At 60.7% G+C, this 23,752-nt stretch overlaps 1 protein-coding gene across 7 annotated transcripts in view; it reads right to left on the minus strand.

Annotated features, from left to right (window-relative positions):
* The window catches only part of IKZF4 (IKAROS family zinc finger 4), a 31,503-nt gene that overhangs the window by 1,751 nt on the left and 6,000 nt on the right, over positions 1-23,752 (minus strand). Inside the window, exons 2-9 of one of the 7 annotated variants that reach the window (XM_054187123.1) lie at positions 21,996-22,050; positions 17,749-17,880; positions 15,982-16,086; positions 10,859-11,119; positions 10,240-10,407; positions 4,526-4,675; positions 3,335-3,466; positions 2,368-3,040 (exon numbers count right to left, since the gene is read on the minus strand). In XM_054187123.1, the coding sequence (XP_054043098.1) occupies positions 2,368-3,040; positions 3,335-3,466; positions 4,526-4,675; positions 10,240-10,407; positions 10,859-11,119; positions 15,982-16,086; positions 17,749-17,880; positions 21,996-22,035 (1,661 nt within the window). In that variant the 5' untranslated portion in view covers positions 22,036-22,050. Of the gene's footprint in view, positions 1-2,293; positions 3,041-3,334; positions 3,467-4,525; positions 4,676-10,239; positions 10,408-10,858; positions 11,120-15,981; positions 16,087-16,216; positions 17,025-17,748; positions 17,881-21,995; positions 22,051-23,752 lie in introns of those variants that run through there. The other 6 variants (XM_054187122.1, XM_054187124.1, XM_054187125.1 and 3 more) reach the window with 6 other exon arrangements.

Raw genomic sequence — 23,752 nt, forward strand, 5'->3', positions numbered from 1 at the left:
GGCGCACCGAGGAGGTGGGGGGGAAGGAGTTGGGGGGGGGGGGCTTGGGGCAGGGTATTGCACATCCTCGTTTGTTCTTCATCCATCTGATTAAAAAATATAGATATTTACAGGAGTAAAGCGACCTGGAGTTTTTTTGTTTTTACAAAAATCCCACGGTTTTAGATTCTTTTCCGGGAAAAAGAAGAAGAAAAAAAAAAAAGAAGGGAAAGGGGGGAAAAAAAACACAAAAAAAAACAACCCAAAAAGGGGGCAGAAACCGCCCAGTTTCCACTCGCTTTGTAAAAACCCCTTTTTTGGGTTGGTTTCGGTGCTGGGTGGGGGCGGGGGGGGGGCGAGGGGGGGGAAGGTCGCCCGTCCCCTCTGGCCACGCAGCCCCCAGCACCGGGAAAAGCGAGAAAAGGAGGGGAAAAAAAAAAAATTTCTATATAATAATAAAGAAAAAGCTGGGGGGGGGGGGATGGGGGGGTCGGAGGTGGGGGAGGGCAGCGGGTGGCCCCCCCACGTGAGGTGGTTTTGTGTGTGTTCACGTGTGTCCGTAGAAAAGGAACAACTTTGGTTTCGTCCTCAGGAGCCCCCCCTGGGCGGGGGGGGGCTGCGTCCGAGGGGGGGGAGTTTATGCATCCTGGGCCTGGAGGAGGAAGAAGGTGGGGGGGGAGGGAAAAACGGGGTCCCCCCACCCAGGCTGGGGGGGGGGGGGGGCTGCCCTGGGGGTCCCGGCTGCTGCGGCAGCACCAGGGGGGGCGGCCGCTTCTCCTGCAGCCCCCGCTTTATTTTTGGTTATATCGGCTGCGCCACCCCCCCCCGGCCCCGCTATGTCACTTTGGCCAGGGGACACTGTCCCATGGGGGGGGGGGTCCCTGTCCCGGGGCAGGGGGGGGGGGACACAACACACCAACTCTGGACCCCCCTCTCTCAGCGTCTCGCTCCCAAAAACCATCCGGCTCCCGGCGATCTGCCCCCGGAGCCCATCCCGGGGGGAGAGGGGGGGGGCAGGAGATGACACCCCCAACCTCCCACCCCTCATCGGACCCCCCCCCCGAGACCCCCCCCGGGGGTCCCGCTGTTGCGGGGGGGGGGTTGGCTGCGGGAGCACGGGGTGAGCCCTCCGATCCCCCGGGAACGCCAGAGGGAAGGCTCTGGGGGTCGAGGGAGCGAGGGCGGGGGGGGGGACAGGCCGGGGGTCCGGCATCCCCCATAGCCGGGGGGGGGGGGCACGGGGGGAGCAGCCCCTGCAGCAGCGCGGGCTGGAGATACTGGCCTGTGCCGAGGAAGAGGAGGAGGAAGAGGAGACCCCGTTTCCTTCTTTGAAGGGGAGAGACAGGGACCCCCCCCGGCACCCCCCACCCCGCCAGAGGTATGGGGCTGGGGGAGGGGGGGGGGGGGGCTTCAAACCCCACGGCACAACCCCGGGGTGGGGGGGGGTCCCTGCTTCACGCTCCGTGGGTTTGGACTCATTAAAGCTCGGGGCGCAGCAGCCCCCCCAAGGCGGGCAGTGGAGGCGGGGGGGGGGTCCCGGAGTCGGGGCGGGAGGGGTCGCCAGGGCCGGGGGGGGGGGTTGTGGGGGGGTTTAGCACCTAATCTGAGGTTCGCTGTGCCCGGAGCGGGGGAGGGGCAACACCGGGCTCGCACCAAGGAAAGGGCCCCGAAACCGGGACCCGGGTTGGGGAGGGGGAGAGAAAAAAGGGGGGCGGAAAAAACAGTCTCAAAAATTCAAGTGAGACTTCGGGGAATGGGGGGGGGGGGGAAGGGGAGGGGGGAAAGAGTTATAAAAAGAGAAACTAAGCAGCTTAATAAATAACGGAGGGAGGTGTGGGGGGGGGCAGCGGGAAGCACAAAAAAAGTCCGTTAATATTTAAATAACTCCATTTATAAAAAGGCAAATTGTTAAGAGCTTCCCCCCCTGCCCCCCATCCCCACCTCCTCGTGGTGGGGTGGGGTGGGGGGGCGGTTGGTTTTGTGTTTGGTTTTGTGTTTGTTTTTTTTTTTTTTTTGTTGGGTTTTTTTTTTTGGTTTTGTTTTTTAGTTACCGCTGTTTTTCTTTTTTATTTTTTTTTAAATATTTTTGTAGCCAAAAGTCAGTGCAAAGGCGTATAAAAGGAAAAGAAAAAAAAAACCAAAAAAACCTAAAAAAACCCAAAAAAACCAAAAACAAAACCAAACCCCAACAGTTCCATGCCCTAAAAGGCCGGGGGGGCTGGGAAGGGGGGATGGATGGAGAGGGGCCGAGCTGGAGGCAGAGGAAAGGGGGACGGGGATGGATTTGGGGAGGAGGGGGGGGGATACGGGGTGTTGTTGGGGGAGGGGGGGGGAATATTTTAGCCGATTTTATGCTCGCCCCTCACGATGTGGGAGGAGAACTCGTACCGGTCCTGGCTGTGGTAGCCACAGATGTTGCATTCGAAAGGGTCTCTGAAGCCGTGGCAGCCCATGTGGATGGTGAACATGACGTGGTCGAGGAAGAGGATGCGGCAGTGCTCGCACTTGAAGGCCCTGATCTGCTCCCCCTCCTCGTTGACCACCCGCAGGGCGTCTTTGGCGGAGCTGGGGGTGACGCGGGCGGCCGGGGGTCCCTCCGGCGCTTTGGGATCCTCTTTGGCGTAAGCCGGGCTCTGGCGGCTGCTGGCGCAGGTCCCCGCCGGCAGCTGCGAGCTCCGCTCTTCGTGGTTGCTCTCGGTGTCCGTGGAATCTTGGCAGCCGTTGGCGGGAGACGTGGGTTCTCGGCTCCGGTAAACCACCTGTACCGCGTCCGCCACGTCCTCGTGCCCTTCGGCAGCTTCCCGACCTCCCGGCATCTCCAACCGGCCCGGCAGGGGCTGGATCTGGGTGTAGACGGAGCTGATGACGGGGGTGACCTCCGAGATGCAGTTTGTGGGGGGGAGGCGGAGGGGGCGAAGGTGCTCCCCCCCCATCAGGGAGAGGGAGCCGCCGTAGGAGGGGTCGAGGGGGTGGTGGGCAGAGACCATCTCCACGTCCTTCTCGAAGCCGGAATTCACGTCGAAGGGGAGATCCGAGAGGGTGAATCGCATCTGCTTCTCCCCTGCCGGGAAGGAGGGCGGCGTCAGCGCAGCCAGCCTTGGTTTTGGGGTGCAAACACACCACACCTCCCCCCCGACCCCGTCCCAAAATGTCACCTGTGTCCCCCCCAGCCCAGCACCGCGCGCCAGACCGGCCCCGTCCCAGCCCGGGGAGGGGGGATGAAAGGTGCCACACGAACACCAGCCGCTTGCCCAAGTGCAGAGTCTCCGCTCCCGGGGTGCGGGGGACCTTGGCTCCCCCCTCTCCCTCCTCTCTGCCCGGGAAGCCGGGGCGGGGGGGAGGGAAATCCCCTTACCCACGAATTTCTGAGGTGTGGAGCGTTTCCGTTTGGTGAGGCTGTTGGCCAGCCGGTCGATAAACGTCGGCCGGTCGGACGAGGGGTGAAGCAGAGAATCCGGCACTATCTCCAGGTCTCGCATCTCGTCACCTGGCAAGACAAGGGAAACCCGGATCAGCCGGCAACCGCGGGAGGGGGCGAGCGGGATGGGGACGCTGCGCCCCCCAAGGCCGGAGACTCGAGGCAAACCTCTCCTGCCCTCTGCTAGCCGGGACGGACCTGCGGGAAGGCTCCCGGGCTACCTGCTCCAGGCCCAGAGCTTACCCCGTCGGCGAGGCGGTCGCGGGGGAGCGCCGGCAGCCGGTCCGCCTCCCTTCTTCATCGAGCTGGGCCCGCTCCTGCCGCTTTGGGGAAGAGGAGCCGGCTTCAACGGATGGAAGTGCCCTGGCTTTTCCTGCCGGCTCTCAACCCCGTTCCCGGAGGGGAGAGGCGAGGGCGGTTCCGCCATTCCCTGCCCCGTACGTTACGGATCAGCCGGGTAAAATCCGGGCAGCCCCAAGCGATGACCCTCGCCGTAAGCACCAGGGGGCTCTGGGGGGACCAGGTCCGGCTCCGGGAGGGGTGAGGAGCCAGGATGGCTCCGGTTTTGGTTCTTTGCGAAGCCGGGGCTGGGGGGGAGTCTGTCCAGCTGCAGGCTCCGAGGAGGAGCCAGAAGGTGCTTCTGAGGCAGGCGGTGCCCGTGTTGGACACCCGGAGGGGTAAGTCCCCTACATCGCGGCACGTAGCCGAGTTCTGTTACTTATGGAAAACGCTCTCGGCAGTTCTCGCACTAGAAATACGGGCCGAGGGGGGGGGTTCGGTTCATGGCGGGGGCAGGGGGGGACGGGCTTCGGAATTCAGCCGGTGGCGAGGGGAGGAAGCAGGGAGGTGACACTTTGCACTTGCAGAGGTTTGCGGCATCACCCGAGGCACACGCACAAGCACCTTTCATCCCCCCCATCGCCGGGGCACCGGGAGCTCCGGGGCTCACGCAGCATTATCCCCCACCCCCAGCCCTTTTCCCAACGGGAAGAGCGTCCCCAAAGCTCGACGCCGTCAGCCCGAGATGGGGCTGGCAAGCGAAGCCCGCGCCCCCGATTCCCACCCTGCCGGGCCCCCGCTTCGTGGTTGTCCCCGGAGCCGGGGCTGCGGCGTCGGGGCGGCACTGACCTTGCTGGCCGGCCAGCGACTGCGGTTCAGTGTTGAGACTCTGCAGGTAGTTGTGGCACCGCTCCTTGTGCTCCTCCAGCGTGCTCTGCTGCTTGTAGCTCCGGCCACAGTAGTTGCACTTGTAGGGCTTGCCGACCGTGGGGGAGGAGACTGCGAAAGAAGCAAACCAGAGCCCCGCCGTTAAAAACAGCCGTCGTGCCCTCGAGAGCCCGGGAAAGGGCTGGACGCGAGTCAACGGGAGAGAAAAGGGGCAGGAACGGGCCCAGGAGGGAGCGTGGCGGCGGGGCAGCGACCCCCTCGCCGTCAGCCCACCGCGCCGGCCGCGGGAGCAAGAGCCACGACGACGCGGGGCTCTCAGCCTTCCTCCTGGCCGCCATCCAGCCCAGCACGGCCACCGCACGCGGCCGGCGGCTCCCTTCGCCCCCCTCGGCTGCCGCTCCCTGCCGGAGAGGCGAGGGAGAAGGGCTGGGTGCTCGTCGACAGACGGGGGAGCTGGGAAAATCGAGCGTTATTCGGCCAGATATCTCCACCCCAACGCCTCAGAGCTGGCTTTTCCCTACGCTCTGCCCCCAGGACGCCAGCGACGGGGGTTACACGCGTCACGCGCCCCCGGGTAAAGCCCCCCGCTGCGAGCCCCGACGGCAAAGGCAATATTCAAGGGGGGCAGCTGGACACACACACCCCCACCCCCCACCCCCCTCCAGCTTTTAAAATATTTCTAAGCATTTCTTCACTTTCCGTTCCGAGGGCTGGGTGGCTCAGCCGCTGCGCGGAGGGTGCACCCCCCCACCCCACCCCCCCCCCCACCAAGATGCACGATAAAATGCTCGCCAGACACATTTTTACCCCGATTTTCCCAATTTTCTCACTTCTGACTGAAAAGCAGCGAAGCCACCCAAGGGCCGGCGTTCAGCCTCGCTGGCCGGCGACCACCAGACGCCGGGGGACCACCGGACGCCGGGGGTGGGGGGGGACACACTGGGGGTGCTCCTCACCACATCGTTATCTGTACGTTTTAACCAGCAGACGATTTACAGCCAGAAACCACCACCCCTCCCCGGGGGGGGACGGGACGGTACCTCAGAGCCCCCGTCGCGCTTTCCATCGCCCGCGCAGGGACGGGGGAAACGCTGACGCGGGGGTTTCGTGCCGCTCGCTACGAGGGTGTGGGGGGGTGATCGCTAATTAGGTATAATTACCCAGAGCGGTGCGGCAGAGCAGCCCATGTTCCTTCGGGCACGGGGGAAAGGGCAAGGCCGTCCCCATCCCATTAAATAGTCTGGGGAGAGGGAAAAGGGATGCAGGCTCCAAGGGACCCGCGGCCGCGGGGGTTAGACGCGTTTCGGGGAGGCAGCTCGTTAGGCAAGAAGATGCTAACGAGGAAAAAAAAAAGGCAAGACCAGGTTGGAAGGGGCTTTAAGCAACCTGGTCTGGTGGGGGAAGGGGGTCCATGCCCAGCGCAGGGGGTGGGACTGGCTGGGCTTTAAGGTCCCAAACCATTCCATGATTCCGTGGTTCAATTCCAGGGGAGCTGAGGAGACGGGGGGGTGGGCTCTGCAGCCCCCGGCCCGGCACACCCCCGGGATGGAGAACGCGGCCCCTTCTCCCTCCCGAAGCACCAAAGCTTCACGCTGGGGAGGGGGACGTCGTCCACCAGGCGAGAGCCAGCGACGGCGGCGGCCCAGAGGAGCCCTTCCCTCCCGGGCTGGTCTTAGTGTCCCAAAATCGTCTGGTTTTGCTGGAATACGGAGCCTGTCCCCCCCCCAACCCCCCCACCCCGCGCTGGCAGGGACACAGGGCAGCCTGTGCCACGCTCGCCCCGTCTCCGGCAGGAGCCGCCGAGACCCGCCTGGACCCGGCTCTTTCTGTTCCTGTCAGATTTACGGGGTTGTTTCGGGGGTTTTTTTTTCTTTTTTTTTTTTTCTTTTTTTCAGCTTGTGGTTTAACCTTTAACTGGTTGGGTTTTTTTTCTTTTTGTTTTAAAAAAAAACAACAACGCATTTTCAAGCTGTAGGTGAATTCAACATTTACCCCCCACCCCGGCTCCGACGGCGGGGTTCACGTGAAGTGTTTTGCTCTGTGGCCGGGGCCAGAACCTTCTCCCGCGACACCTTCAAAGTACCGGATCCTGCCCAAACACTGCCGCAGAGCCCCCAAAAAATTGGGGATCAGGGGGGGAGAGCGGCCGCGTCCACACGCGCTGTCGTGCCCTCGCCCCGTCCCAGCCCGGCGGCTCAGCCAAGCCACAGGCGGATCCGGGAGCCCAGGAGCCACCGTGGATTTCACCAGCGAAGCTGCGGGTTAGAAATCAATCCCGCGAAGGCGACGACAAGCGCAAATCTCTCCTCCCGGCCCTCCCCAGGCGGCGGCATTGTCGCCGAGCAGCTGAATATTGGTTTACTCCAGTCCCGAGGGAGCCAAGGATGCCACTAGCCTCCGAGTCCGAACCCAAAAACGCGCGTTAGGAATTCGCCCCTCAAATCTAGCAATTTAAGATGGGAAAGCCTGGGCTCCAAATTCCATTACGTCTCATTAATCTCCATCACTTGCACAGCTTTTAAAGTTAAAAGAGCTCCTCGGACGGCTCAGTTTCGTTCCTCCTAAATAAAACAACAACCCAAACCCCTGCGCGCGCCTGCGCTTCGCTGAGCTCCCCTGACGGCAGCGCTGGGATGGGGGACGGCTTTCCGAGCCGGGAAGCTCCGCGTGGATACCCTGAAGTTATTATTTTCTCAGGCTCCAGCCTTCCCCTTCCCCGTCTCAGCCCGCCTTTGGGGGCTCTGGGGTTTGTGAGCTCCGCGCTGGGCTCCCCCTCGGAGCTCCCGGGCTTTACGGTGGCCGCAGGACAAGGAGGGAGGCTCCGTGCTGAGCCCGTTTTTCCTTTTACTCCTTAGTCCATCCTTTGAAAACATCGTTTACCCACCGACACATGCTCTGTCGTGGCTCCATCTGTTGCCTAATGCGAGCGAGAGGTTTCCAGCGGGCAGCCAGCTCTGGTTGGGACCCTGGAAGTTCTTCACCCCACGGAATACCCACACCGCGAGCAAAGGGGGACGCTCTCCTCGCCGTCGGGCCCCACCAGGAGAAGTTTCTTCTGACCAAGTACAACAAACAGAAGGGCTCCCTCCGAAGACGAGCTCCAGGTTCGTTTATTTACCGGGCTGCGAAGCGGCGAGGACTGAAAGGGAGGGAGGTCTCGGGGGACGGGCAGCACGTCTGGGCCGTCCCGGGTGGGGGCTGCAGCTTCTGATCTATTTCAGAGCAAGGCAGAGTGTTTGATCTGGATTTTAAATACCTCACTTTTTTGGACAGCACATCTTCTGAGATGAAAGCTCGCTGTCCCTCATGGGGACGGCATGAAACGCGCAGGCCTCTAGTTAAGGCAGAGGGAGGGAAAGCCAAGCCCCACTGCCTTCCACCCAGGCAGGGTAACCGCCAGACTTTCGCCTGTGAAATCCACATTAAACGAAGGTTTTCTTAGTAATTAGCTCCCATAAAGACTAATTTTTGTTTGATATGTTGTGAGGACTTGCCCCATTTCTGTGTCTCTTGATTGCAGGGCTCAAGGCGACCCTTGCCATGCCTGGCAGCGGGGAAAACATCGGCACAGCCAAGGACCCACCTCCGGAGGCTCAGCGAGGAGGAACATGGCCAACAGGAACAGCCCGAGAGGGGCATCTCGACCCGCAAGAGGAGACACGAGCGAGGGGTCCAGAAATGACCCCGCACCTCTGGGTCTGGACGGTTCGGGGTGCCCTGAAGCACGTGAATTGGGAGAAAGCCCCCGCGGGCTCGGAGCAGGGTCTCGCCAGCCGCGGGAACCCCGGTTTTGGGTCTGCGCGTCCACCCGCACGATTCTCTGCTGCCAGCGTGTCGGGGTTCCAGCCACGTACCGCCCCAAAACCCCCCACCCCGCCACAGTGGGGACGGGGAGGGTTTAAACAAAGGGAAGAACGGAGCCGCTCAGCTTCGGAGCCCATCGCCGGGGCACCGCGAGCTCGCGGCGGACGGATGCCAAAGCTCCGTTGCGCCGAAACCCTTCCCCGAGCCGCCGCAGCGCTGCCCAAGATGGAGCTGCCGCCGCTCGAGCGGAGGGGAGGACGAGGGATGATGCTGAGCGCTCCAGACGGAAGGACTCGTCGGCAGAGCTGAAGGCGTTCGAGGCGGAGCGGCCCCGGCTCAGTCGGTCCGAGAAGCTGCTGCGGCGATTCGGTGCTACTGCGGCGATTCGGTGCTTGGCGGGGAGCCGGGCTGTCACTGGAGCCCCTCACCCTCCGAGCGGGGCGGGAGGAGACACACGCACTCTTTGCTCTCTAGGGTTAATGACACTTGGGTTTTTGCCCCCAACTACTGCCGCCTTGCTTTCTTCCCCCCCCTCAGAGATAAGGCAAGAACACGAGGAAAGGATTTCTTTGCCGTTTCTCCCCATTAACTGGCAAAGCCCAAGGCCGCTAACCTCACCTCCTCTTTCCGACCATCTCGGTGTCGGAAACGCCACCTGCTGCCGCACTCCGGCCAGGCTGCAGAACCAGACAAGAGACCCAAAAAGTTTTACACCGAGAAGCAGCTTTGTCCCGTGGCAGCGGGGATGGCCAGAGACGACATCATAGAATCACAGAACGGTTCGGGTTAGAAGGGACCTTAAAGATCATCCTTTCTAACCTCCCAGCCGTAGATGGAAAGCTCCTGCAAGCCCCCGATCCAACAGCCCCGTTCCGGGCTTGGCACCTCACTCCGGGGGTCAAAGCGCCCGGATTCCCCTCCGGCATCTCCCAGAAAGTCACAGATGTGCGTGCGGGGCGGGGGGAATGGGGGAGAGGACAAACTCCGAAAGAAAGAGCCAAGAGGGAAGATTAGCCCACAGCAAGACGGCAGCTTCAACCCGGAGCGTCGCACCCTCCCGCTGAGAAGGGCAGAAACCTAAAGAAAAGGGGGGGGGTCTCGGGCCAGGCTGCGAGGGGGGAGCAGGTCTGTGGGCTCTGGGCAAGGCTGCGATGAGAACAGGCTCTTCAGGGGCCAGGCTTCTTGCTTCCAGGAAGACGCGACGCCCATTTCCCCACGGCGCCCGAAAGGTTCGAGTCACAGGTGTTCAACGCTGTCTGCGTGAACTTTTAAAGCCCCGTCAGCAGCACAGAGACGCGCCAGCGGACGCAAATCAAGGGCAAACCCTCACCAAGCCGGGGAGGGGGTGGGGGGCCAGGCTGGCGTTTCTTCACCCCCCACCCCTGGCCCCTGCCAGCTCTTACATCACGGAACCGGAGGGTGAAAAACCACATCTCAAATGTCGTATTTAAAAAGGACAATGTCAAAACAACACGCAAACAAAACCCCTCGGCGCTCGTTTTTCGCTGGGGCAGGGCACACCCAAGGGTGGGACCTATCTTGACTCAGTAAAATCTATTAAACATTTATCTTTGTAAGAAAGAGATGCAATAACCCCCAGGAACGACTGGAAAACAGCGGCACAAAGCCACCCCCGCGGGCGCCGCAGGTCAGCGGAACTCCCCGAGCGTTAACCAGACACCGCCACGCACTCTGCGCTGTCGCGAGGGCGGCAAGTGGGGAGCCGAAACGAGAGCAAGTTTGGGTGCCGTGGGCTCAGAGCTCGAGGTCGGGGCTTTGGGAAGCTGAGCTCCATCCCCTGGTTTTGTACCGTCACCGTGTGTCCCCCTCCCTGCCGCCTCCTCCCGTCCCAGCCGGCCGGAGCTACCCACCGGAGTGTGTCCGCAGGTGGCCGGTCAGCGCGTCCCTCCTGCGGCAGGCGTAGTTGCAGAAGGGACATTTGAAGGGCTTCTCGCCGGAGTGCAGTTTGATGTGGCGCAGGAGGTTTCCCTTCTGGGTGAAGGAGGCTCCGCACTGGTTGCAGTGGAAGGGCCTTTCTCCTGCGAAAGCAGAGCAGCGGGTGAAAACCCCCCCCCGTGAAAAGCATTTTCTAGGTTTGCAGAGGAGCGGCTCTCGCTTCGACAGCCCGGGAGACCCAGAAGCATTCAGGGGCTCAGCAGCGCTGAGCGTGTCGGAGGAGGAAAGCCCCGGGTTAAATACCGAACGCCGCGCTCTGGATGTGACCTCCAGCCTGGGGAGCGACGGACCCGCTGCTGGCGCTTGGATGGTGACAAGGAAAGACCAGTTAGGCACACTCCCCTGGGCCTTTCCTCACTGGCACCTCCTGGCCACCACCACCAAGGTCAGCAGCTGGGACCCGACACCCATCTCCCGCGGCTTCTGTGCCCACCAGCCAATGCGCACTTGCCACCCGGCTTCCGAAATTTGCATCCCACCAGCCCAACCTGCCCCTGCCCCGGCAGCAGCGCCGGCCTCGGGGCTGCCACTCACCAGTGTGGCTGCGCTTGTGCACCATCAGCACGTTGGGACCGATGCACACCATCCCGCAGATGTCACATTTCAGCTTGCCGTTGGGCAACCGGATGCCCCCGGGGGAGTGTGGCTCCTGGCCCGTCCCATCGCAGTAGCCCAGGGGCTCCGAGAGCGAGTCCTCCACGATCACGCTGTCCTCCTTCTCGAGCATCCGGTCGTCCTGTGACAGCAGCCGGCTGGCTTCCTCATCGCTGTACATCTCCACCTTGATGGAGTTTGCTGCGAGGAGGCGGAAGGGATAAAACACAGTCAGTGCAGAAATAAAACTCGGGAGTTAAGGAAGCTGGGAGCGCAGCCGAGGCAAGACTTACTCCTAAAAGAAAGAATGGGACGCGTTAAGTGATTTGTTTGCGATAAAGGTGCATCTTCTTATTTTGTTGACTACTCAAGAACAGACATCAAACCCGGATCACGGGAGGTTATGGGCTGGATTACTGCTCTGCATCCCGCCTTGCGCGGCGACTGACTGAAGAAAAAGACATTTAGTTCCCTGGATTCAAAGGCAGAGGGGGAAAGGAAAACCGCTCGTGCTTTTGAAGTCCTGCAGAGGAAGCAAAGACACCAAATTTTGACTCTCTGAATCACTAAAGGCTCAAAATCCCCTGGCACAGAGAGCCCGACACCAGTCTCCTGGATCGGCAGGAAATCTCGGCTCACTGGAGAAGCCATCGCTTCACCGCAAGTTTTCAACTTTGCTACCAGACCTGGAATCCATCAACTATCTTAAAGGCAGAAAAAACGAAGCCGAAGAGGAGGGTGCTGCCTGAAAACCCCCACCCCTGCGGGCAGCTCGGCCTCTTCCCCTTCCCTCAGCCGCCCAGGAGGCTGCAGGAATCGTGGCAAACGCAGGGAAGGGACGACCACCCCCGGGGTGGCACCGAGAACCCCAAGAAAGCTCCTGTGAAATCAAGGAAGCGGACGTGAGCGATGGCGGGGACAGGTCCCACGGCCGAGGGCTTGGTGGCTGCCGGGCCACCACGTTTCTGGCCCGGCCAGGAGCAGAGCAAGGGCAGGACCGGAGGATCCGTGCTCTAAAGCCCACCCAAACCGGGGGACGGAGGGACGCGGGGCCCGGGCAGCAAAGCGAAGCCCCCGGGGTTTCCCTCCCCGCCGCTACCTTTCCTTCCTCCTGCCGCACGGGGAGCGGAGGCTGGCGAGGGGATGCGCCAGCCCTGACCTACATTCCCGGCTGCTCTAATGATCTGTGGAATGCCACAAATCAAACACTCCCCGAGACGATGGCGACCGCTCCGCTCCCTCCGCTGCCAGCCAGCCGCAGCCCTGCGGGGATTGGGAGAGGGAAGGACGGAGGGGAAAAACCTCTCCCTCTGCTCCTTCCGCTACCTCCCGACGAACTTGTCCCCCCAGATCCTGCCCGCTTCCTCCCTCAGCGGAGCATCCGAGCGGTTGTCCCACCTCCCGACGCCAGCCGGACCCTCTGCTGGAGGGAGAACTGCTGCCGGGACACCCCCAGCCGCGGTGAAAAGTCGTCTGCTTGGACAGCCAGTCTTTAAATGATCAAATTGGAAAGTTTCCTCCCACTTTAAGCCATCGCCAGCAGCCGGGAGCGAGAGGGAATCCCCTGGGGAGGCTCCTTGGCCGATTGCACCCGCTACCTGCTCCCGTAGCACCGGTCCCAACGGGCCGGAGGAAGACGAGGATGGAGTAAAGTCGAATCCAGGTCACCCACATGGCCATGCACCGAGCCCGTGGGCTTAAACAAAATATTTACAGAATCCCGTTAAATATCAGATTCTTATTTCTTCCATTTAAAGCAGGAGGCTCTTCCCAATCCCTTAAGAGGAGAACTGTGGGGGCTGGAGGAAAATGAACTTTATATACACAAAGGAGCCTCCGCTGCTGCCCGGAGGGCTGGAGATTGCGGAGTGCAGGCTGCCTGGTGGAGACAGGCGTGAGAAGGGAGCGGAACAACCACACAGAAACCCAGCAGCTTCCAGATCTGGGGCTGACTCGACCCCCGGGGGCTGGTTCAGCTCTTTGTGAGAGCAGGAATGCTCACCCAGGGGCCGGGGACGCCGACGGTCGCAGCGTAGCCGCCGAGGGCATTCGAGAGAACCTCGGTAACGTCCCGGGTACTGAACCAGCCAGAGGATTTGACCTTTACAACCTGGGGGGCTTCCGACCAAACTCTGCCATCGGCCGAGGCAGGGACGATCCTTCCCGGTGGGCGAGCAAGGGAGGCTTTGGGTCGCTTACCGGGCAGGGAGGACTCACGGAGAGCGGTGATGGCAGCAGCGAGACGGTCCCGCTCCTGGGGAGACCCCGTGCCCCCCGAGAAGCCGGGGGAGCCCCTCTTCTCCGCCCCGCCGGCGGGCGGGAGGGCTCTGGCTCTGCCCCAGAGGCAGGTACAGCCTCGCGAGCGGGGATTAACGAGGAGCAGCAGCATGGAAGTGATTCATCCCAGACTGCGTGAGGTTTATTGCCGGGTGAAGAGCCCAGGAATTCTGGCTCTCGCTCCCCTCCTTCCCTTCCTGGATCCTGGCGGCAGACAATGCCGCCTTCCCAGCGAGGCTCCAGGCAACATGAACTGTGCATACACCCGGCCTTGGCAATCGCAGGCACTTTCAGACCGTCTGCTGAGCCCCCGGCCAAAGCCACCGCTGGCTGCAGACCGGGAGGAGACTCTGGGGCCGGAGCATTCTTGCGGGCGGGAGCGGGACTTTATTTATGTGCTGGCCGGTGCCACCACGCTCCCCTGGGAGCATCCAGGAGACCCGGCGCAAACAGACGCCTCTGCACAAACACGGAGCGAAAAGCTCCTTTCTCGGCGGCGGGCGCTGCTGGCGCGAGTTGACGTTTGCTGCGCTTTGATTTTCTGCTGGGGTTTTTTTTTTTTGTGTTTTTGGTTGGTTTGTTGTTTTTTGGTTTGGGGTTTTTTTTGGTTTTTTTGGTTTTGTTTTTTTTCCTTCTCCCATTCCCCTAGGGACTTTTTTTTTTTTTTTTTTTTTCCTGGGCATAGAAGGGAGGGCCAACCATTGTTCTGTAATTCTCCTTTCAGAACCAATGCAGGGTCCGGTCTCACTGGAGAGAAGCCTCTGCTGGCAGAACAGGTTATACAATGCTCTCGCTCCTCTGGGGCACGACGCTTGCTGGCGGAACCAGCTGGGAAGTCAAGTCAGATCAGAGGCAATACCATCAGTAGCATCCTGCTGTTAAAGGGGAAGAGGATGGGCATTGTCCTTTCAGTCAGTCCACGTGCTCCGTTCCTTTTGCTTCTGATCAAGCGAAAAGGCCGCGTTACCTCGCGGAGCTGTCCTCCGCGAAAAAGCCAAGATTTCCTTTCTTTGCAGAGCTTCTAAGCGCCTTTACAGGGCAAATGTAAAATAAATAGCAAGTAATAAAAGGCAAAAAAAAAAAAAAAAAAGGCAACCGAGCTAATTCATAACATTATCCCTTCTGAAAACGTCACGTTTAGGGTTTATTTTATGCTGGTTCAGAAAGAAGAACCTTCAAACGCCGGGACCTAAGCAGAGGTGTCCCGAGCACCTCGCTGCTGGAACCCAGGCGGATAAATTACGGGGGAGTTTCTCTGCTACGGAAAAGGAGAGGGGAAAGATGGGAGCAGCACCGGGGTTTTTGTTTTTTGGGTTTTTTTCGGTGCCGGTTGAGTCAATCCGGTAGAGACGGCCCAACCATCGGCTCTCCAACACCGAGAGCGCGATGCAGAGCGGGAGACTTGCCAACTTCTCCTGTCTCGGCGCTCCTTCTTCTCCTGCGTCAACGCGACTCAGCAGCACGTAGGGCCCAGGGAAACTTGACAGGTGCCCCGAGAGGGCTGCGACGCGAACAGTGTCTCCTCGAGAGAAGGCTGTGCCCCCAGCACTGAGCTCAGGCAGGGCCGCCCCGCTCCTCCACGCACACGGCGAACATCACGTTTCTCCTCAATCCCCACAGCGAGCGCTGGGAGCGGACGGCGCAACCAGGATAGGGACGGAGCGCGACAGCTCGGAAATCGGACCTGTTTTACTGGGGGAGGTTCCTAACTATGACCGAAAAAGTAGTTTCATTCATTTTAAATAAAACGCAAAGAATTCCACCAGCAGACAGGGAAGGAGACGGAAATTTTCCCGTTCTGGACAGGAGATTCCCCACACCGGTCCCGTTTCTGGATTAATTCCCTGCTAGTGCCAGCCACCAGCTTGGCCGGCGATGGCATTCGGACGATGGCACTGTGCCGACAGCACCTGGACGATGGCGCTCGGCCGGGTGAGAGCACACGGAGGCAGAGACAAAACCAGGCGAGACCTGAGGGGACACGCACCCGCTCTGCGAGGTGACAAGGGCCAGCAGAAGCGGAGCTTCCCAAGGAGCACGCTGCCTCTTCCGCCTATTTCTTGGCATGGCGGGGGGGAGGGGGCAGCCGGCAGAAAGGATGGAGAGACACGATGGCAAAACTGGTGCCTGAAGCAAAGGGCACGGACTGGCCAGGGGCAGCGGAGGCTGGGAGCTGGTGGTGTGTGTGATCACTCCCGGTGGAGCCGAACATGCCGGGGGCTCTCCCACCTCCCGCAGCTGCACAAACAACTTCCCGACAGGCTCATTCGCCTGCAGGCAGAGGTTCCGCTGCTCCGGGAGTTGCCGCGCACACCGGGGACCCCAATCTGCCCCGGCTATTACATGGAAGCGGAGCGACTCCTGGCTTCCCCCCGCAGCCATCTAGACGGATATAAAAAAAATAACTTATCCCAAAGCAAGCCGTGGCTCTGCGGCCCCTCCAGAGCTCTGGTCATTAACAGCCCAGAACACGCAGCTGCCCGAAAGTCAAGGTGAAATTTAGCACCACCAGGAAAGACCCCGACCCCTCGGCGTCACCGCAGCCGACCTGACAAACTCTGGGCTCCGCAAGAGCCGCTGCCCAGGATCAGTAACAGGGCAGCTGCTCCGCGCAGAGACCGGAGCCGGGTTTTATCCTCTTGGGCTGGAAAACAAAGAGTCAGACTCCGAGAGAAATCTGCCGCAGCGGGAAGTCACAATTTATGTCATGCCTGAGAGAGTGCAGGGTTTGGGGACAAACCGGGCAGACCTCGGCAGGGTTTTTCCAGCGGAGGCGGCGTACTCACCACTGAGAGAGCGGCTCGGGGAGGAATGCTGGCTGTTGGGTGTGCTCACCGTGGGTCCCACGATCGCCGAGCTGAACTCCTTCTCCAGAGAGGAATCCCCACTACCTTTGGGAGGAGGGAAACACAAGTGAGTGATGCCTGAAGCACGGCTGGTGGCTTTCCACCGGCTTCACCCCGCCAGGCCCCCTTCCCAGCACCTCTGCTCTGGAAAGGGGCTGCAGGACACGGCTCGTACCCCAACGGCACCATCCACCACACACACCAGCACGGTGTTACGGGAGCTCGGCGCTTTCTGGACCACCGTCCTCCGGCTGTCACCTCCTCAGGCACCGCAGCCCCGAGCCGACGCCGTGCCGATGGCCGCAGAGCGGTTGCAGAAGGGGAGAGGGGTGGGACGCCACAAGGGAGGACTCTGCGGAAGCTGTGGCCGGCACCGCGGTGTGTGCCAGCCGGGGGGGAGCCAGGCCACCTCCCACGCACAACCGTCGACCCCCACCTGAACACCTAGGCTGACCCCAGTGCTCTGCCCGGGCCAGCGCGTCCCTTTGCTGGGCACCGGGGTCCCTCTCCTTGACGGTCCCCGCTGAAATGACAATTCCCAGGCAGACACTCGCATCCCAGGGAAGCCGAGCCCACCCCAGATGGACCCCTGCTGTCCCTGGAAACAGGCCCTTGCCCACTCACACTGGAAAGGGAATTCAGCCATACAGCTGCCCACCAGGAGCGAAGCCCAGATCACCTCAAGCCCAAGCCATTTGCACGGCAGCCTAGACTCATTTTTTCCCCTCCAGGGGCTAGCAGGTTTCTGTTCCGGTGAGACCTGCCGGCTGCCAGCACACAGAAAACCCCCGGTTCCCTCCCCACCGCGTGCCCGAGAGCCGGGCAGCTGCCCGCGGCGATGCTGCGGGGACGGGGACAGTGGGAGTTTCACGATGGAAAGTGCAGAAGCTCCGTGACCGCCTTTAGCACAGCTGGGAATGTTATTTCTAAATACTTGCATCTGGAGAAACTCTCCTCCCGGTGCTTCCCGGGCCCAGTTCATCCCATTGTCTGTTGACTACTGGGACGCTGAGCTCATCAGCCGCGCTGAGCCTGGGAATCATTTATGGTAACTGCCCTTGCTGAGAGCATCTTCTAAATCGCTGCTTGACCAAGGCCCAGCTGGGACACCCCAGCGGCACCCTCACACCCCCAGAGGTTTTCTTTCCTCCCGGGATCACAGCGGAAAAGACTCCGAGGACCCTTCCCTCTCCCGTCCCCGCACCCCGGCAAGGCTGGCAAGCTGCTGCCAGCCAGCACGAGTCACGCGAAGCCTACGTGCACTGCCAGCCACGGCAGCGGAGGTTAACGAGAAGGCTGAACAAACCAGCCCTGGCGAGAGGGAACGAGCCCGCTGCTTCGTTAGCCCACGGGCTGGGGGCACGTCCTGAGGCCAAAAACCCACCAGCCGCTGCGTGGGGTGAGACCGACCCTCTCAAAGGGTCACAAGCGGCGTCTTCAGCCTCCACGGGCATCTCGGGGGGTAGGGGGGAGGTCAGGCCTTTCCTTCCCCCTCCTGCCTGCCAGCACGGGGGATTTCAAACACCTATAAATCACCCTCCGGAGTCAGTCCCTTTGCCCAGCGCAGCCCCCTGCACCCCGGCTCCTCCGCGCACGGAGCGAGCGGAGACGGCACCGAGCTATTTCAGGATCCATGCCCCCCCCCTCCGCCCCCCTTCCCCCCCCGCCTTCCCCTCCCCAGCTCCCGTTTAACTCGCATTATTCTACCTTGCTGGAGATACCCTGGAGTGTTATCACAGCCAACTCCTTGGAAACAGCGCTGGAGCCCAGGCTGCGTGTGCATGTCTGCGTCGCTGGCAGGGCGCACGCAGCCACTCACCTTCCAGGAAGAGCAGATTCCTGGAAGCGAGGGAAACGACCGTCATTTTACAGTCAGGCGGCACCGCACGGCGAGCGGGAACACGGAACACGGGCTGTGCCGTTCCCCGGCCTCCGGAGAGCACGGAGCCGCGCCGAGCCCACGGGGACGACGCTCTGCGGGGGGAGAGGATGGAGCAGGCGGGAGAGCAGGGATGCTGCGAGCTCTCAGCTCTGCCCTCACAACGCCGGCGGCCGCCCGGGGGCTCGGCCACCCAAAACACCGGTGGGAAATAGAGGCCCCGATGACCCGAGGGAGAACAGCATCATCCCCAACGTCAGCCTACAGTCAGCCATGGCTCGTTTGGGCTCCGACCCTCCTGCTTTGACAAGGGATGAGGACGCCGAAGCCTCGGTCCTCAGCTCCAGGAGCATCCCACGTTCAACTCCCCCAGCTCCCTGGTGTGCGCGGAGGCAGAACACGCCGGAGCCAGGCTGCTCCGGAGGAGACGCTCAGCCCAGAAGAGATCTCACACCTTTCCAGCACCGTCGACGCCAGCGTATCCCTGTCAAACGGCCAGAGCCCACGGCCTCGCACCGGAGTCGCCGGGAATTATTTTAGGCAGGGTTTCCCTGTGAGCTTACCTTGGCACGTGGCTCCCATCCTACAAAAGGGACCCGGCTGGTCCCGGGGCTGGTTTAACCCCCAAGGTGAGCTCGGGGCTCACTAACGAAGCACCCAGGTGATGCTGACAGCAGGAAGAACTTCACTGCACCCTTTTACAGCCTGTTCCCAGCTGCTGCCAACCTCCCATGTGTCGGAGAAAGGTTAAAACCCCCAAATTTAAGTTAAACATTAAGGAGAAAGAAAACTTAAATTTCTCCCCGCCCCTTCAAGCATTAAGGCAGGGCACGGCAGCTCGTTTTCAGCTCCAAGCTCAGCTCCTCTGCCAGCCGGCTTCATCCTCCGGATACCAAAGGATCCTTCTCATCCCAAGGGATCCCCGATCCCCTTTGGGCTGGAGGCACCGAGGGATAACTGAGCTGATCCTCGGCGCCCCGGGGGGGATCAGGCCAGGGCGAACCTTCGCGCTGCCCAGACCCTCTGCTCCCCTGGTGGTGGTGGTGGGGGGATCGCTGTCGGAGCCCCCTGCTCTGAAAATCACCCCCCAACACGGGGACGGGGTTTTTCCCTCCAGGGCTGACACCGGGACCCCCGATAACGGCTCCTGCGAGCGGTCGGGAGCCCCAGGAAGGCGAGCGGGCTGCCCGCCGGCGGCAGCGAGAGCTGAAGCGCTATCCCACCCCTGGGAGCAGCCAGCGCCTGGTTTCAACGGTCTCTCAGCAATTTCCCCTCTCTGATAACTTTTCAGACTTTGAGATTTCAGGAAATATTGGGTCACATTTCGTTTGCTCTAAAAAAAAAAAAAAAAAAACCAAACCCAAAAAAACCCAAAAAACTAAATGGAAACCTGAACGTCAGGCAAGAGCAGGTTCGTCTGTCTGTAGCCCAGTTATCCAAGGAGCCAAGAGCGTTTAACCCCGTTCTCAGGTGCCCGGCACCCAGATAAAAGAGGGTAAAATAGAGGAGATCTGGGCTGTTTTGGGGAGCAGAGCTGAGGCGGGGATGGCCTGAAAACATCCCCCGTCTCTCAACAGGCTCTGACCCGCAGACACGCGGCTGCGGGCAGAGCTCCGAGGTGCTTGACCACCCCAGGGAGAGGACGGGGACGCGGACCTGATGCCGCCCTGCCTGCATGGGGCGTCCTCAGTCGGGGACAGGGCTGCCCCGGTGCTTTCTCCGGCTCGGGCAGAACACGGTGCTCAGCCCCTCTTACCACCGAGGCCGCAGGACCGACACCAGCAAAGAGCAGCAAAGCCGTTATCTGCCGCTTTTTTGGGGGGGGTTAAGTGTCCCCAGAAGGACTTACAGCCCGAGGAGGTGCCACCTGAGGCGCGGGACGGAGAGGTCTCTCGCCCGCCTCCACCTTGTTCCTACCCCTCCTGCAGTAACGGCTCTGTCTCTACCAGAGCTGTTTCAAAACTGACTTCTTTTCCTGTGAAGAATTCAAAGGAGAAAAAGTTTTTCACATTCGTGAAGAGTTTCCGGGCTCTCGCTTACCTCGTTATTTGACGAACAATGAACTTTTTTTCAAGAGTTCGTTTAATTAAACATATTTCACAGAAACGAGTTTTGAGAGAGCCCTGCTGTTTGTTTCCTCTAGTCATTTCACAGCAACCTGAAGCAGCTAATTGGCCGGCCTCCCCCCTGATCCTAACGATTAGCCGATCTTCGTTAGGCCTGCCCTGACCCCCCAGCCCAAAAGAGAAAGCCCACGCTGCCGCAGGGTTCCTGTAACGCCGCTTTTCCCTTCTCCCCTCCTTTAACTGTTCCTTTTCCCTCCGGACTCTGGGAGCTGCTCAGCCTCGGAGCCCCAGGACTGCCCCGTGCCGAAAGCTCGCACCCACCCGAGGGGGTTCAGGCTGCACCGAGGGAGACGGGTTTTTTTTCTCTCGCCGCTTTTGGGACCGTCTTTCCCGGCTGCAGCACCTCCACGCTCACCGGGAAACACGGAGCTGCTGCAGGGACTGTCGGGAAAGGGGAGAGCTCGCCCACGGGACTCCCCGAGGAAAGGCAAAGCCGCGGCTCTGCGGGTGACGAGGAGCTCCGAGCCGAGAGCTCCTACGCGTCCCCAAACTCCGTCGGAGGACAGGGGGAAAGCCCAGCGCGGCTGAGAAAGCAGCCACCCTGGAACGGCGCGAGCGGCCAACTTTGGGGAAGCATTTTGTTATTTCACAGAGCCGTCCTGGCAACCAGAACCCCCAGCGGCAAACTGCAGCGAGCGCCTCGAGAAGAGCCAAGCGAGGATCCTCCGGGGGACGGGAGGAAATCTTCATAGAAAGAAGGAGCAAATAACGGCCCCGCAGATGAGGTTTGTCAGGACGGGGAGGATACAGCGTGATTTATGCGAAGGGGCGTTGTGCAAGGTCCCCCGCGCGGCTCTGTCACTGCACCAAGTCCCGGCCACCGCAACCGCTCGTTAGAACAGCCGGGGTCCTCCCTTCCCTTCCAACGCACTTCAACTTCTGACCTTCATCCCCGCTGAGCCATTCATCCCCGGCTCCTCCAGCTCGCTCAGAGACGTCCTCCCGCCTCGCGTGGCGCTGGGGCCGCCTTAGGTAACGGCGAGAGTTTCTTCCGGCTTTGCCGCTTCTCCATCCACACCAGGTCTGACTCTCATCCCCCCCTCCTCCCCAGCAAAGACGGACAAACCGAGGGCTTTTCACGCTGCAAACCCCACTCCCCCAGAGATAGGAACAAATCCCACCAAACCAGCTTGCCCTTACGGCCCGTACCAGGTTTCTGCGGGCGACCAGATCATCTAAATCCCCCCCCAGCCCAGTGCCCCCGGGGTCCCCTCGGAGACAGTCCCTGGGGCCGCGACGCCCAGTACGGCAGCTCCGGTCTGTGCGACGCCACCAAGATCCCGGTTCCAGCGCCAAGATCTAGGCCAGCCCCGCGCCGCTCCCCCGCTCCCCACGGATGTTTCACGGCTCTATGGCTGGAACTCGGCCTGGGTTTCATCTTAACGCGCAGCGATAGACGACGGCGCTGAGCTCGGCGAGGCACAGATCACCGTGGGGGGTGGTTTTAAATATCGCGCTGCCTCCAGTCGCGGGTTCAGCATGTGTTAGCGGGACTAACGCACCCGTTCCCCTTCAGGTAGGGGCCCTGAAGGAACAGACCAGCCTCCCCGAGATCTCCCGGCACCGGGACTGCGCAGCCGTGGCTGGAAATACATTTTTCCTTTCAGCAAGGCTGGAGATTTTCCCCTGCGAGCACCGGCAGCCGCCCGCCGGACCAGCAGGTGAGCGCACAGCACATAAACTCCAGCGTGAAGTCCCGAGGCTCAGCCTAGGTATCCCTTCTTTAAATTAGCTGTTTATTATGCCCTGGGCTTTAACGCTTCTCCAGTATTTAGCAGAACACACGCCGGCATTCTGAACACCGCTGCTCGATGCTCAAGCCGCGACGGCGACAGCAGCACAGCTACACCGAGCACGGGACAGCTTGCTTACACCCCAGAGTATGAGACTGAGCACCTTAAAAACATTAGCACCCCAAAATAGCTGGCAAAAATTAAGATCAGACATACCAGACATGTAAGATCGTCCATTACAGTCTTCTATATCCATCTTTAAGGTACTTCGCTGAAAGAGAAAGCAGAGCTCAGTCAGAGTTAGCCTCCAGAAGCTGCCGGGACTCTCCTCCTCCCGTCAAACTGCCCAACGGCTTCTCACCCCCGTGTTCCTTTCACGCTGCTTTGCAGCCCTGGGCTTAACACCCTCACCACCGACTTCACCACCGACCCCTGGGGGCCACGCCACGGTCCCTCCCCACCCCACTCCCGGTGAACGCCAAGGCCAGCAGCCAGCGGGGGGGTCACAGAATCCCAGACTGGCCGGGGTGGGAAGGGCCCTCTGGAGATCATCTCCTCCAACCCCCGGCCAGAGCAGGGTCACACACAGCAGGTGGCACAGGAACGCGTCCAGGCGGGTTTGGGATGTCTCCAGAGACGGAGACTCCCCCACCTCTCTGGGCAGCCTCTGCCAGGGCTCTGCCACCCTCAACGTCAACAAGTTCCTCCTCGTGTTGAGGTGGAACTTCCCATGCTCAAGTTTGTGCCCGTTACCTCTTGTCCTGTCCCCGGGCACCACTGAGAAGAGCCTGGCCCCATCCTCCTGCCACCCCCCCTTTCAGTATTTATAAGTGTTGATAAGGTCCCCCCTCAGTCGTCTTTTTTCCAGACTGAAGAGACCCAAATCCCTCGGCCTTTCCTCATCAGAGAGATGTTCCATCCCCTCAGCATCTTGGTAGCCCCTTGCTGTTCCCTCTCCAGCAGTTCCCCGGCCTTCTTGACCTGGGGAGCCCAGGACCGGACACACGGGTCCCGGGGGCGCTGCTGCGGACGAGCACCAGGGAGGGTCTCACCCCCGGCACGCAGACCAGCACTGCAGCACGGGGTGAGCTCCTAAAGCCAAACCTGGGACACTGGGAGCGGGCGGAGATGGGAGAAGAGGAGATGCCAGCACCCCTGGGACAGGCGAGAGCCGGGAAGTCACTGGGACAGAGGGACAGAGCTGCTGCCACCCCCTCTGGTGACAGCAATTCGCTTCCCCAGCTCCGGTGAGGGGCCGACGCGGCAGCGGGGAGAGGAAACCGAAGCCCCTGGGCTTCATTTTATCAATGAAAAGATCCGGGGTTGGGGGCATCGTGCTCTGCCCACGGGCCTCGCAACAGCCCTTCCAACCACCACTCCAAAATAAAAGGGAAATCTGCCTTAGATTTTGCCGCTCGGCACCCCACGGAGATAATGAACATTTTATACATTCAAATGGCTTTTATTTGTCAATTAGACTGGCTGTTTAAGAAACAAAACGAGCCCAGTTTTAGAAACAGGAGTTTTGCTGTGTAGAGCCGGCTCTAATTGGCAGTTGATAGGGTCGGAAACGGAGCGTTTGCTGCAGAGAACAATTAAAAAAAAAAAAAAAAAAAACACAGCGATAATTTGTGGAGATGAATCGTCTCCTCAAAAAGGAAAAAAAAAGAAAAAAAATCAACGTGATTCGCAGAGCGGGAGCACACAGGAGCCGTGCGTTTCCCGCAGCCGGTGAGGTTTTCCCGGGGACCTCGGTGCTTTTCCCGAGCCAAAAGAAACCGCTCGCTCCCTTTGGACCTTTGAAAAGCAGGTTTTTAACAATAACCGCGTCTTGGGCGAAGCGCGTCGGACAAGCCTTGCTCCTGGCGACGCAGCGCTCGAGATAAGTACGGATGCGGATGAGGCGCATTAGGCCGGGCTCGTTACCGTCCCCCCCCCCGGACCCGACTTTTGGCTTGATGTTAATTAAGAAG

Source organism: Rissa tridactyla (genome assembly GCF_028500815.1).
Source record: "Rissa tridactyla isolate bRisTri1 chromosome 24 unlocalized genomic scaffold, bRisTri1.patW.cur.20221130 SUPER_24_unloc_1, whole genome shotgun sequence".
Classification (NCBI taxonomy): domain Eukaryota; kingdom Metazoa; phylum Chordata; class Aves; order Charadriiformes; family Laridae; genus Rissa; species Rissa tridactyla.